The 15,324-nt window shown below is 53.1% G+C and overlaps 1 protein-coding gene across 1 annotated transcript in view; it reads left to right on the forward strand.

Moving 5' to 3' along the window:
• The first annotated feature begins 6,331 nt into the window (after window positions 1–6,331).
• Prkcz (protein kinase C zeta) overlaps window positions 6,332–15,324 on the forward strand; it is a 111,572-nt gene continuing 102,579 nt past the window's right edge. The window contains 4 exon segments of the mRNA XM_005079239.4: window positions 6,332–6,513; window positions 11,090–11,211; window positions 12,215–12,304; window positions 14,540–14,590. Coding sequence (XP_005079296.1) covers window positions 6,443–6,513; window positions 11,090–11,211; window positions 12,215–12,304; window positions 14,540–14,590 — 334 coding nt within the window. The 5' untranslated portion in view covers window positions 6,332–6,442.

Genomic DNA, 15,324 nt, shown 5'->3' on the forward strand with positions numbered 1-15,324 from the left:
CCCCTCTACCTTTCTTGAAGAGCTAGGCTTACAGGATGTGCCAGATGGCTGGTTTGTAAGGTGGGCGCTGCCCTCGGGAGTGCTCGGGGCAAGAGATCTTAACCACTGAGCCCCCACAGAACTGACGGGGTGGGGGAAGTGGGGATGGTGGTGGCTGTCTCTACTGGCAGGCAGGTTGCATGAGGGGAAAATCCTAGCTTATGACTGCACAACTTTTGGCACTTGGTAGGACCTCAAGCAACACCCGATGAATGAATGAATGAACGCAGTGGGTGTTGTCACTTCTACTGGTTTCTCTGAATCCCATGATCCCTGACAAAGAAAGGAAACATCTGCTGCGGTGCCTCCCTCAGCTGAGAGCCAAGCACCTGTCAGCAACTGCTCTGGGCCCTTCCTGTAGCAGGTGGGTCCCTGCCAGACACACACACACACACACACACACACACACACACACACACACACCACTCAGGGCATCCTCACATCTGGAATGGTGACCAATGTCCAATGTTTCCCCTCTCCCATGGTGCTTGCTCTCTCTCTCTCTTTCTCTGTCTGTCTGTCTGTCTGTCTGTCTCACACACAGCAGCAGCAGCAGCAGCAGCACCACCACCACCACCACCACTCAGGTCATCCTCACATCCAGAACTGTGACCAATGTTTCCCCTCCCCCACGGGCTCTTGGAGAATCAGACCTCAAAGCCTGGGCTGGGTAGAGCCACACCTTCCGGGGAGGTGGGAGGAGTCCTCCCTTAACCCTCTGCAGGCCACTGGCCACGTACTACACCTTTCCCTTCCCCACACCTGGTGGAAGGGTCTACCCTGTTCCTCTGTGCTGGCTGGTTTTTATCTCAAACCTGATACGAGCTATAGTCATCTGGGGGGCAGGGGGGCTCCTCATTTGAGACATTGCCTCCTTAAGATTGGGCTGTAGAGCCGGGCGTTGGTGGCACACGCCTTTAATCCCAGCTCTCGGGAGGCAGATCTCTGTGAGTTCGAGGCCGGGCTGGACCGATAGCCTCCAAAACAATACAGAGAAACCCTGTCTCGTAAAAACAAAAACAACAAAAAAAGATTAGGCTGTAGGTAGGCCTGAAGGGCATTTTCTTAGTGATATGGGAGGGCCCAGCCCATTGTGGGTGGTACCATATCACCCCCCCCCCACACACACCCTGTGGTTCTGGTACTATAAGGCTATAAGAAGTCTGGGCAAGCCAGTAAGCAGCACAGCTCCTAGCCTCTGTATCAGCTCCCGCCTCCAGGTTCCGCCCCTGTTTGAGTTCCTGCCCTGACTACTTTCAATGATTAACTGTTATGTGGAAGTGTGAGTGAAACAAACCCTTTCCTCCCCAAGTTCTTTGGTCATGGTGTTTTATTACAGCAATAGAAACCAAAGTAAGACACCTTCCACCCGCTGGTCCCAAGAGATGGGGGTGAAAAACAGATAATTAGGCCTTGGGGAAGGGACTTCGTTGGCTAACTCACCTTTTCCAAAACTGAATCTTAAAAAAAATTATATATATATACATATATATATGTATATTTATATTGGTTTTTCAAGACAGGGTTTCTCTGTGTAGCTTTGTAGACCAGGCTGGCCTCAAACTCACAGAGGTCCATCTGCCTCTGCCTTCCGAGTGCTGGGATTAAAGGTGTGTGCCACCACTGCCCGACCCGTTTATATTTTTACAACCAGCTAACATTACTCACTTGGGAAACAGCCTGTGTTTGTGACTATGGGAGTGTACAGTTGTCTGTAGGAAACTGGGAAGCCACAGACACTGTAGGAGGTAGATCTGAAAGGCCCTGCCCCTGCCTGCCCAGACAGCTTTCTCTGTGTGCCCCTGGGGTCTGCTTCACTCCAGTGGTCCCCAGGGTCACCTCCACACCCTATCCACCTTGGAGGGAGTTCTTGAAGCCTGCCATGCTACCAAACTGTGACTGGTACATCTGATGTCCTGACACCCCACCCCGCTCCCCCGTGGACAGAGCCTGAAGCCCTGGAGCCCATATGGCCCCAGAAATTACATTCATTACACCGGGGGTGCCTAGAGAGACCATGGGAATACCCAGCAAGAAAGGGGAGTCATTGACGAATTTGGGAGCAAACCCTGCAGTCTACTACGATGATGGGACAACACCCAGACCCCATTCACAAGGGACACCTAGTAGGTCCCTTCACCTTGGAACCTCACAGGTTGGGATTTTGACTGTGGGAATTACTTCTGTGACCTGCCCCCGTAGGCCTGGGGGTGTTTTGCTTTGCAAGTACCAGAGGGTGTTAGGGAAGCTTTTAGGACACTGGGCTGTAACCCTAGGGCTGTCAGCCCTATGTTCTGATGAGAGCCTTTAGCACACTGCACGGCACCTTTCCTGGCTGTACAAGGTCCAAGACTGGGACCTGGATCCATGGCCTTTCCCCACCCTCATGGAAAACAGAGCCCCTCCAAAAGTCAGCAAAGCCAGCTTTGCCCCACCAGGACTAGAGGCTGCCAGTAACCCCCTTCTCCTCTCCCAGAACTGAGGTTCCCACAGAGACTTCTCTGGCCAGGGCCTCCTAAGCTAGAAAAACTCCCAAATGGCTCCTGCTACTGTGTCCAGTGGGACCCAGTTGGGGACAAGCCCGGTAGCCCATCCTGCCTGCTGGGACAGGGCCATGCTGTTTTCTTCCAGTGGTCAGCTGGCCAGGGAGGAAATTCCAGAGGTGCCAGCATCCCTCCCCATCAGGTTGCCTAAGCCATGCCTTATTATTCCCAGTACATCAGCAAGTACCAAAAACTGCACACCACAGTGGGTTCCAGATGGCTGGGGGACAAAGCTACCACCATGGCTACAGGGCTGGGCCGTAGGACTCTGCATGGGGAGCTGTGCCCGGTGGCCGGCAGGGCTTCCCTGAGAATCATGACGGGTGGTCCCGAGTGCAGGAGAGTCACCGGTGTGCTTACTGCTTGGGTGCAAGGCTGCCACTCGCCACTGTGTTTGGCCGGGCACTACACGTCAGTCACCTTCTATCCAGCTGCCTTTCAGAGACGGGGGAGGATGGAAACAGGTTATCCACATGCCCAGTGTTGGTGGAGACTCAAAGAAGTGGGACACCAGCCTGGGCAGGCACCAGAGGGAGGTGCCCCTCAGAACACAGGCCGCCAAGGCCCCAAGGCCAGGGGGTACAGGGTCAGCCACGGGGTGGATGAGTCGGGATGAATATGGGGAAGATGACAGTTGAAAGGAATGGGGTCCCAGGTCCCCATGAGCCTGTCTGCCACGGCTTCCGTCCAAAGAGCAAGGGGGACATAGCGGAAGGCTTTTCAAGGTGATACCTTGCTTGTACAAATGAAGCCTGTCTGAAGGTCAGAGAATGAATGGAGCTTGCCACTAGCTAACCATAGAGGCCTTTCACCGCAGCTTATTTAATTTAATTAAAAAAATGTGTGTGATTGTTTTGCCTGTGTGTATACCAAGAGCGTTGGTGATCATGGAGACCAGAAGAGGACCTCGGGTACTCTGGAACAGGAGTTTTAGATGGATGTGGGTGTTAGCAGTTGAGCCTGGGCCTTCTGGAAGGGCGACCAGTACTCTTTACCATCGAGCCAACGCTCCAGTTTCTACCAGAGATTTTTTTTTGGTTTTATGAGACAGGGTTTCTCTGTATTGTTTTGGAGGCTGTTGGTCCAGCCCAGCCTCGAACTCACAGAGATCCGCCTGCCTCTGCCTCCTGAGTGCTGGGATTAAAGGCGTGCGCCTCCACCACCACCACCCGGCCTACCAGAGGTTTTTAAATCCTGGACGACATCCACAGTATGGACCAGCTTTTTTTTTTTTTTTAAGAACCTGGACACTGGCCGGGCAGTGGTAGCGCACGCTACCTAACCCTGTCTTGAAAAAAACCAAGAAAAAAAAAAAAGAACCTGGACATTGTACAAGTGGTCCCAGCACAGACAGAAAGGCTAGGCCAAAAGGGTCATTAGTGAACATGAAAGGGAGGCCTAGGGTTAGATTGTGAGAACATGCTGAAGGTGAAACTGTGAGAATTAGCAGTGGGTACATGAGGTCTTGTGGGAGGGGCCTTGGTGTAGAGCCTTTGGAGGAAAGGGGTGGCGGTGGTTGCCCTGGAAACAGGGATGCTGAGGGAACTTTCAGGAGCCTGCAGGTAGGAAGGGGGGTGGCTGGGAAGATGTGGGGGAACATGAGGTTTGGTCAGGACTTGTAGAGCATCTGCTTGAGAAGCCGCCAATGTCTGGGGGCCTGAGGACCCAGATTGACAGGTCGTGTGATTAGGGCATAACAGTACTCGATGAGTCAGGAGGGTCACAAGTTCTAGACCAGCTGGGGCCACACAGGGAGCCCTTGTCCTAAACAACCAAGAAATAAAATGCAAAGGAAGATGGGCAGAGCTTTGGAGAATAGCACCACCCTGCTGCTGTCAAGGGTAAACTGGGGGTGTAGAGGAAGGCTTTAAATCCGAGCACTTTTGGGAGGCAGCAGCAGGCAGATCTCCGAGTTTGAGGCCAGCGAGTTCCAGGACAGCTGGGGGCTACACAGAGAAAACCCTGTTTCGAAAAAACAAACAAACAAAAAAGTAAGAGAAAGAAAGTCCCAGCAGCAAAGCCCAATGCAGGCCTGTCATGATCCAACGCTGGCCCAGGCAGCTCAGTGAGATGCTATCTCAGAAATAAATGTCCAGGAGCTGCAGTGATGGCTCAGTTGTCAAGAGCATGGGCTGCTCCGGCAGAGGACCTGAGTTTGGTTGAGTTTAGTTCCCACACCCACATGGCAACTCACAATTGGCTCTAACTACTCCTGTTCCAGGGTGGGCCCATTCCCTTTTCTGGCCTCTTCAAAGTGTGCCCACACACACGAAGACACTGCTGACAAAACAACATTCATATACATAAAATTTAAAATAAGTCTTTAAAAAAAAACCAAAAAGCCGGGCATCGGTGACTCACGCCTTTAATCCCAGCACTCCGGAAGCAGAGGCAGGTGGATCTCTGAGAATTCGAGGCCAGCCTGGTCTACAGATCGAGTTCCGGGACAACCTCCAAAACAAAACAATACAGAGAAACCCTGTCTCGAAAAATCAAAACAAAAAACTAAAAAAAAAAAAATCCAAAACCAAAACCAAACCAAAACAAAAAACCCACAAACAAACAAACAAAACAAGCAGAGGGTGAGGACAAAAAGTATATACAGCTCCAGCAGGAGTCTCTACAGAGAGGTTACAGAGAAACCATCAGGTTTAGAGGCCAAGGGTTTTTGTTTTTTTGTTTTTTCTTTCGTTTGTTTGAATCACCTGAGACACTCGTGGGGATACAGCCCAGACTGGCCAAAAATGGTGTGCCACTATTTTTGTTATTATTTGTTTATAAGAAGGAAGCGTTTTAAAAAGCACTTGGAGCCGGGCCGATGGTGGCCCAGCTTTCGGGGAGACAGAGGCAGGCGGGATCTCTGAGTTGGAGGGCAACCAGGTCTACAGATTGAGTTCCAAGATAGCCAGGGCTACACAGAGAAACCCTGACTCGGGGAGTGGGGACTTGATGGTGGGGCACCTGAAGTAGATAACCATAAGGCTGTGAACAGGTGTCTTCTAGGGAGAACACGGGATCCAAGACCAGGGCAGCTGCGTCTTTTCTGCCTTCCAGGGTCACCCCAGAGCCTGGCACCAAGGAGAACCAGGCACATGTGTGGAATGTAAAGCGGAGGACTAACAATGCCTTACGATTATCCAGTTCTGTCCTGCGGGGAAGCGAACGGGCGTAGAGACAGCGCGTGTAGACAGGCTTTCCTGTCTGGAATGCGGGATTCTGATGCAGTTGCGGGGCTAGGACCGGAGAGCCAGCCCAGCTCGTATCTTGACCAGGTGCTCAGCAACTCGCAGTCTCGGGAACCCTGCGGAGCTCACACGCCGAGGGTCCGAAAGCTCCGGATAACTTGCACCTCCAACAAGTTTGCCGGGCTCTTCGGCACCACAGACCCAGGAGACTCAGAAGCACGGCGCCGAGGTGCCCTGTAGTCCCTGGGCAATACGGGTCGCCGCCCGTTGCCGGGCAAAGCCACACCACGCGAGCTCCCATTGGCCGCAGGTGGCCGCGCTCCGCCCGACAGGTAGTCCGTCCTGCGCTCTCATCATTGGGCCGCGGGCGTGCGGCCCCCCGAGGATTGGCTCAGGTAGTGGCCCTGAGGAGCTTTCATTGGCCACAGGTACCATCCGCCCCGTGGATTGGCGGTCTAGACGACCAGGTTCCGCCCCGGCCCCAATGTGCCCCCCGCCCCGCGCGCCGCCCAAGTTCCGCGGAGTTGGCGCGGCCGGCGCCGTCGGTCCCGCGCTGCGCGCTCCCTTCCGCGTTCCGCCGTCCGCCCCGCCTGGCAACCCGGCCTTGCGCGGGGGCCGCTAGCCATGGCCCGAGCGCCCTGGACGCAGCGCTGACGGCGGCCGGCGGAGCGCGCCATGCCCAGCAGGACGGACCCCAAGATGGACGGGAGCGGCGGCCGCGTCCGTCTGAAGGCGCACTACGGCGGGTGAGCGCGCGGTGTTCGACGGTGGGCAAAAACGGGGCGCGCGGCGGTGGAGCCCCACCGGGGCCGTCGTGGGTGCTGCGCGCGAGGGAGGCAGGGAGGCGACGCCTGGAGCTGCTGGTGGTGCCCTTGAATGTGGCCGGAGGGAAGCCTCGAGGGCGGGGCGCGCCCCGGGTCTCTATTTCTTTCTGGGCGCGCGCAGCAGGCCGGTGTTGTTGCGCTCTTCACCACGGTCGTAGTTGGTTAGGGACTTAAGGACAGACTTGTATATCTAGAAGTTTTCATCAGATTGTGGAAACTTTCTGGTGCGTTAAAAAAAAGATAGCAGGTTATTTAAATTGGTCTCGGTTTAAATGTAAGGAAAACCTTTGATCCAGGTGAAGGCATCCGCCAGAATGCCTGTAACTGTGGGAACATAAGGGCACACTTTCGCGGCTTTTGTTTGGGGGACAGGAGAACTTTTTGGAGGTGTCCAGAAAGAATGCAGTCCTGTTCTGTCTTTTAGGGACAGGAATGATGGAGTCTTCCCGTCACTTCCCTGGAGGTGGTTTTGGGAGCTGGCCTCGGCCCTGAGCCCTGGATTCCACCTTGATTTCCGGGGAAATGGGGGCATGGGGCACTTGACAGTGGTCAGTATGGCTGCCCCGGAGCATTGAGTGATAGGAGCTGGGTGATGGTGTTGGTGTTCTGGTGGCTGGACCACCCAAGCTCGGCTGGAGAATCCCATGATCTTGTCTCTCTGTGTGTAGACAGAAGGCATGGAGGCCTAAGACTTTGCTTCCAACGGTGCTGTGTCTCCTGGGACTGACTTGGGTACTCTCAGGTCAAGGGTTGAGGGTCACTGCTCTTGGGAAGGAGGGAGTGGAGTGGAATGCTGGCCCTGTTTTCTGAACTGGGCTCTCGGCATTCCTGGGAGTTTTACAGAGCCGGCCGGTCCCAGCCACAAGAGACAAAGGTGGTTCCCTGCCTGGGCAGAGGTTTGCTTTCCAGTCACAGGGACTGCCTGGCCCCACAGTTTGTTATGGAAATATTCCAGCGAGTTCCCTCTCACTGATGATCCTGGACTTGGAGGCGGGGTCCATGGTAGAGCCAGAGGAAGAAAGATTTCTGGGGGGGCTGGCAGCCAGCCCCACCCAAAGGTATCAGGTCCACATCCCTCCCTGCCCCGGGCCTGGAGCGCCCCTGCTAAAAGGGAAACACTTTTTTTTTTTTTTGGTTTTTCGAGACAGGGTTTCTCTGTATTGTTTTGGAGGCTATCGGTCCAGCCCGGCCTCGAACTCACAGAGATCCGCCTGCGTCTGCCTCCCAAGTGCTGGGATTAAAGGCGTGCGCCACCAACGCCCGGCAGGAAACACTTTTAACTGTGTCCCCAGGCTCGTGGAATTCTGCAGGGTGAGCACGTCAATTCTGGGAGACTGTCTCTTCTGCCTGGAACCCCCCAAGCTGGGCAGCACAGGCTCAGGGTTGGCCCTTAATAAAGCCGAAGGCCTTGGTGCCGGAGCCACCCCTTCCCTTAGGACAGCTTCAGCCAGCACCTTGGGGTCTCCCTGTTCCGGGCTTGTCAGTCTTGCCCAGTCCTCCCTCCCTTTTGCCTCTGGGGAGCACTTTGGTTACCGGCCGGCCGGCCGGTGTAATTCAACCTGTTGACTCCAGTTTCCTTAGCTGACAAAAGTGGAGCCCCCCACTACCCCACCCCTTCCTCTTCCTTTCCCTACCAACCCCTCGCTCCCTTTCTCCTCCCCTTCCTGCCTTCTTCCCTTTCTGCTTACTTCTCCCCCCCCACTCTCTCTCTGTACCCCTCCTCTTTTCATCTTCCCCTGGAAGGGGCTCCTTTCCTGCCTTCCCACTTACTCTGAAATCTGCCAGCTGGGTCTCTCTAGAGCTTGAGCGACCCCCCCGCCCGTGGTGAGGTAAGAAATGCAGAGATACTCTTTCAGCTGTGAAAGTTTTGGGGGTGGGGGTGGGGGGCTGGGAAGGCAGCTTCTTGGTGGCTAAGACACTGCCCTGACTGAGGTGACAGAGCCGCAGACATCCGAGAGTCGAAGATAAGAGTCCTGTCCCTAGAACAGTGTTAATGTGTGTCTCCCATTCGCCCTCCTCCTGTCGTCCCTCCGTCCCTCCGGGGCTTGAGATCAGAGTTCTGCCACCAGCGGTCACCTGTATTTGAGGCGTGCCAGGCAACTCTGTTCTCAGGGGATTACAGGGGAGCCTGAGATCAGCCCAGGTGCCTGCTTTTCTGAACTTTGGACATCACAGGCGGTGGGTTCCTTCCCCCTCTCGCTGCAAACCTTCATGTTGGAGGTCCTGCTGTGGCCCTTGAAGATGCAAGAATCAGGGATGGGTGGGGCGGGCTATCCGGGCTGGTCCCAAATTCTGCGAGACACTCTTGGCTGTGTCAGTGAGGAAGTGCACCTCAAAGCACTGCCTGACTCAGGAGAGATGGGACCAGGGAGGTAGTTCAGCTTCATGTGACACCTTCGGAGCACTGAGGTCTCACAGGAGCAGTCAGTTCCCTGTCCTCCGGGAACTGAAGGGTATGGGTGGAGGATGGCTCAGGAACTGGGCCATCCGTTTGGGTTCAGGGAGAGGTCCCAGAAAGGGATTTCAGGCCTGATTTCCAGAGTTCCCAGTTGTAAGGCTGGCCAATGCCGGGCAGTGAAGTTGGGTTAAAGCAAGTCTACGACGCACCCAGATAAAGAATTAACAGATATTTATTTGGGGAGCACTCACACAATGATAGTAAATAATTCACACAATGATAGTAAATAGCCGTCGAGGTCTTCTGCTCCTGGAAACGCATCGTCTCCTGTAGGATGCTCCCGACCACAACCGGGAGAGAGAGAGAGAGAGAGAGAGAGAGAGAGAGAGAGAGAGAGAGAGAGAGAGAGAGAGAGAGAGAGAGAGAGAGACACACACACACACACACACACACACACACACACACACACACACGGAGGGAGGGAGGGAGGAAGGGAGGGAGGGAGGGAGACAGAGAGAGAGAGACAGACAGACAGACAGACAGACAGACAGACAGACAGACAGAGCACGAGCCCCTCCTCTTCCTTATGAGGGGTCATGTCCGCACATTGAAGTCACACCCTAAGGTGCGGCCATGACCTCAAGTCTGTTGGCAGAACAGAATGCCACACTACAGGGTGTATTGGGCAGTGTGGGCCCTGTGTCAGGGTGCCCCCAGGTGTCTGGGGATAGGGGCTTGGTTTTTGGAGTCTCTCTGTCTCAGTTTTGTTATCTGCCATGACTTTACAGTCTGTGGTGAGTAGGAGCAGGATCAGTTCCTGTGGCAAGTGGGGGGGCTGTGCAGGGGCTGCCCAGATGGCAGTCCGAGGATGGGGGAAGCTGGGGACATCTTTCCCTGGTCCTACAGAGTGGGTGAGATTGATGAGCCAGGTAGGTCCCTGGAGGCCCTGGCTGGTGTGTTGAGGGCTGGATAGGAGCTGGATCCTTGCTGCTCTGAATGTTGTCAGTGGACAAAGACTTTTGTTTATCAACAGTTGTGTGACCCCAGTTTAGATAGCCCAGTGGGGAAGCCAGAGGACCAACAGCAACCCTGACTGGCATTTCTGTTTCAGGGTTTTTCAGGTTTCCTTTCCTAAGCGCTTTTCTCCATGGATGGGAGACACGAGTTGATTTTTTTTCCCTGCAGCTTCAGTGAGGGTGTGGCTTCTGCTTAGTTTCCATGGAAATTTGTTGCCGCTGCCTTTCCTAATAAGGAATATAGGGGAGCAACACCCCACACTTACCATTTTCCTCCTCCAAGGCATGTCTCTGAGCCATCTCCTACTACAGAGGTCTAAATCCCATTTGGGAATGAAAAGTAAAAGGCAGTGACATTCTGAGATTTGATTTGCCAAGAATCATTCCTTTCAGGTTGTTTTGCTACTCTGGGTTGGAGGTGGGTCAGGCCCTGCCTGGATGTCCAAGAGCTGCTCTAATTAATTTATCCTCCTCTCATTTTTCTGGATAACATGCCCTGGTTTTCATCTTCAAGGTTTTGGGGGGAAGGCTAGACTATGGTGTTTTACCTAAGTGAAGCTAATGGATTTGTGTCTGCATCCTGGGGGTTTCTTTTGGTGCCCAGTAGGTATGATTGCTAGGCCGCCAGACCTCCACTAGGGGGCACCTCTTGTCACTTCAACTTGGTTCTCTGTATAGTCATGGGAGTTGGTTTTTTTTTTTTTTAATTTTTATTTTATTTGCATTGGTGTTTTACCTGCATGCATGTCTGTGCGAGGGTGTCAGATCTTAGAGTTACAGACAGGTATGAGCTGCCATGGGGGTGCTGGGAATCGAACCCAGGTCCTCTGGAAGAGCAGCCGGTGCTTTTAACCGCTGTGAACCATCTCTCCGGCCCATGGGGGTCGTTCTTAAAACCGGCCACTGGTTCTATTTTGTGTTGGTGGTGGGGTGCTGTCATATTGTCTTGTGTGTGTGTGGGGGGAGATTTTCCCTGTTTTTTTTTTTCTTTTTTCTAATCAGTAACTTGGTTAACCTGAAAGCAGTGTTTGGTCGGATTCAGATGCAACCCTGGTGACAGATATCCCTGTCCTCTCTGTCCCAGGGACATCCTGATCACCAGTGTGGATGCCATGACAACGTTCAAGGACCTCTGTGAGGAAGTGCGAGACATGTGCGGCCTGCACCAAGAGCACCCGCTCACCCTCAAGTGGGTGGACAGTGAAGGTAGCCCCAGTCTTGGGACGGCCACTCTGAGCTCCAGGGCTTTGGCTAGGGAGGCAGCGTCCCCCGTCCCCCCCAAGTACGGCCGAACCTGTTGTTAGAACCATCAGTTCCTCGCTAGGGTGGCTGCAAAACTTTCCTCCCCTTCTTTCTTACTTTTTTTCTCCCTTCTCATCTCCCTCTCTCCTCTCCCCTTTCTCCTCCTCTCCCTCCTCACTGCCCCTCCCCCACGTCTCCTGCTTTCTCTCTGTCCCTCCAGCTTCCTCTCTCTATTTCCTTCCTTCCTCCTCTCCTCTCTCTCTTTTCCACATCCACGCCCGTAGAAAAACCCCCAGGCGAGGCGGGACAGTCAGGAGAGAGACTCCTTTTGCACAACCCACCACAGCTGTCAGTCAGAGGCACTGTGGAGTAGCAGAGCGCGTGGCTTCTCCCGTTTCAGCAGAACTCCCGGCACAACGGGTCTGGTTGTGTGCGTCTTTACATCCATCAGGCCCAGATGGCAAGGACCTCGTCTTTCACCTAGACTGCCTAGGGGGGAAGTTCTAGGTCTTACTTGTTGCCTAGCAAGCTTTTTTTTTTTAAAGATTTTATTTATTTATTACGTAGACCGTGTTGTGCCTGCATGTACCCCTGCACACCAGATCTCATTATAGGTGGTTGTGAGCCACTATGTGGGTGCTGGGAATTGAACTCAGGACCGTGCTCTTAACCTCTGAGCCACCTCTCCAGCCCTCCTAGCAAGCTCTTAAAAGCCCCCAAGGCTGTGAGCGAACACGACATCCTCCTGGGGACTGATAGGTTCTTACATGGGACACTCGGGTCCCGGGAGGGAAAACTAACTCACTGGTTTGGATGGCTGTTCTAGGATCCCCCCCCCTCCCGCCCCGTGCCGCTCATGAACAATGAGACTTTGCCCACCCAGACTTGCATCTGAAGCAAGTAGCTCAGACATCTTTGCCTCCTTGCTTCCGTGGCCTCATTGGTGCCTCTCGCCTCCACCCCCTAGGTGACCCTTGTACCGTGTCCTCACAGATGGAGCTGGAGGAGGCCTTCCGCCTGGCCTGTCAGGGCAGGGATGAGGTGCTCATCATCCATGGTAAGTGAGAGATGTGGGGGCAGCAGGCTCCTCATGTACCCACTGGGGTCTGTAGAGATAAATGGTCTGTCTTAGTTTGCTTCTTGCCTCTGTGATAAACACCGTAGCCAAAGCTGCTTGGGGAGGAAAGGGTTTATTTAGCTTACACATCCCGATCAGAGTCTCAACCACTGAGAGAAGCCAGGGCAGAAGCCTGGAGGTGGGAGATGAAGCAGACCCACCTACCCGGGGATGGTACTGCTGACAACGGACCCGGTCCTCCGGCATCAGTCAAGAAAGCGTCTCGCAGACTCACCTAAGGGCGCGTCCGAGGGAGGCCGTTTCCTCAGCAGAAGTCCCCCTTTCCCGGATAACCCTGGCTCGTGTCAAGTGTACAGAACTAACCAGAACGCAGCCTGAGGGACTCTCCTCAACTGTGGGGATGTTGTCTGACAGCCTAAGTATTGGGAAGCCACATGGAGCCTGTCAGTGTAAAACCTACGATTGTTCTTATGCGCTTTTAAAAAAAAGAGCATAAGAGATTACCTGTTGTTCTTGCAGAGGACCTGGGTTCTGTTCCCAGCACCCAGATGGTGGCTAGCAACTGTCTGTAGCTCCAGTTCCAGGGGGAATCCAACACCTCTTCTGACCTATGCAGGCTCCCATGTGTATGTGGTACACGTATATTGGGTCAGACACACACATACACATAAAAATAAATTTAGTTAATTAGAAATGTATTATTTCACTTATTTATTTATTGTGTGTATGCACGGGTGTACACAGGTGCCACAATCCATGGGTGGAGATCAGAGGACAGCATATGTTGAGTTGGTTCTTTTCCTCACGACGTGGGTCCCAGGGATTGAACTCAGTTCCTGGGGCTTGATGGTAGATGCCTTTCACACACTGAACCATCATGCTGACACAGAAAACTGAAGTTCTGCTGGGCCTCATGGCATAGGCTTGTTGAGAAATGGAGGAAGAGAGACTGAGAAAGTTCAAGACAGACTAGTGCTTTGTAGTTAGTGACTGCCAGCTTGGGCAGCTTCACAAGACTTTGTTTCAAAAAATAAGAAGTGAAAAGGACCAGGGATGTAGACCCTACGGCTCAGTGGAAGAGAGCCTACCTAGCATTCTCAAGACTCCAGGTGTAATTCCTAGGGCTGCCTCCTAAAAGTTGGTTTTCAAGATAATTGCTGCCCTTTCTTGTGTCTGTATAGCACGAATTCTAATTGCTATTAATAGTATAAAAACCGGGCTGGAGAGATGGCTCAGAGGTTAAGAGCACTGACTGGTCTTCCAGAGGTCCTGAGTTCAATTCCCAGCAACCACATGGTGGCTCACAACCTCCTTGAATGAGATCTGGTGCCCTGCGCTGGCATTCAGGCAGAAGACTGTATAAACAATAAATAAAATATAAAAATAATAATAATAAAACCTAGCAGGAGACAGGGAACTTCACTCCCTCTAAGGGCTGCTAGTCAGACGGGGTCCCTGTATTAAAAAAAAAAATCTTAAAAAAAAAAAAGTAAAAACCCAGAGACAAAAACTGGGGTTAAAGCTGAAGATCAGAGAAGCAAAGCGGCCAGTCGCTAGAGAGTCCTCACACTTCTACTAGTGCTCAAACCAAAAGAGCGATTCTGTCCTCAGACTGTATCTCCAGTCTGCATCCATCTCCACCAAACCTCAGACTGCACTGAGCTCCTGTCTCCTCCCTCCTTATAAGTTTCTCTCTAGAACTGGGATTAAAGGCGTGGGGTCCCAAGTGCTGGGATCACCTTGGTGTGAGCTCCGTTTCTCTTTTAGACTGGATCAATTCTGTGTAGCTCAGGGTGGCCTTGTATTCACAGAGATCCATGATCCATCTGCCCAAGTGCCAGGATTAAGGGTGTGCCTGGCCTCTATGGCTAACTAGCGTGGCTAGCTTTGCAGTCTAATCTTCAGGCAGCAAGCTTTATTAGATCCTAAACAAAATATCACCCACCACGTGTCCGGGTTACCTTATTCACGAGAACTGCTTACATTCCTTTAATAGCTCTCTGTTCTCCAAAAGCATTTTCCCTGGAGCCTTACAAAGGGGTTTGCCACGGGGGTGTTCTTGGGCTTCGAGGTTCCGCCGAGGAATGTCTTCCAAGAGTGAGCCTCACGGCGACTGTGGGGAGCACTTCGACTCTTAGGGCAGGACTTCCACGGAGAGGCGGTGTTAACGCCACGCTGATCGCTAACCTTATCGTTTTCTTTCTTTCCATCCAGTTTTCCCAAGCATCCCAGAACAGCCAGGCATGCCTTGCCCTGGAGAAGACAGTGAGTGTTCAATTTTTTCAAGGTTTACTTTTATTTTACTTCATTGTGTATATGGGCGCTTTGCCTGTATGAGTGTCTATGCGCCACATGAGCACCGGGCGCCTGCAGAGGCCAGAAGAGGGCGTCAGATCCCCTGAAACTGGAATCATAGTTATCAGCCACCATGCGGGCTATAGTTAGAACTGCCGATCTGTCATGTTGGGGCAGTGGCCTTGGGACCCAGAGTCATTTATTTACCCGTGGTGAGGAATCTAACCTCACCGTGAGCAGTACTATAACTACAGGAGCTCTTTTCATTTTGGCTGGCTCCCCCCCATGGTTTCCATGTGATACGATGTGGCTGACTGGTGCTTTGTCGGCAGCGGGCGGGGGTGAGGGTAGGAGGTGTGGCCAGCTTGGTTGTGAGCTGACATAGCAGAAGGTGGTCCACAAAGTGACCTGATTTGTCTCAGAAGGAAAATGCCCAGGCCGGAACACCTGGTGACTCCGGGGCCTGACCCTCTTGACCTCTTCCTGTCTGGTGCTGACCTATTGATTTTTTTTCCCCCTTTTGATCTGTTGGCCGGAGATGAGGGAAGCAGGTCCTAGGACTTTTGGCATACCTGGCCAGTGAAGGAGAAGTACCTCAAGTTGCACAACCCAGTGTGATTAGAGGAGGCAGGTGCTTAGCTCTGTGTTTTGCCTCCAGTGGGATGGGGAACCAGCCCAGGGCCACAGGGTTGGGAAGCCAAGGG

This window comes from Mesocricetus auratus, unplaced genomic scaffold (assembly GCF_017639785.1).
Source record: "Mesocricetus auratus isolate SY011 unplaced genomic scaffold, BCM_Maur_2.0 Super-Scaffold_100042, whole genome shotgun sequence".
NCBI lineage: Eukaryota > Metazoa > Chordata > Mammalia > Rodentia > Cricetidae > Mesocricetus > Mesocricetus auratus.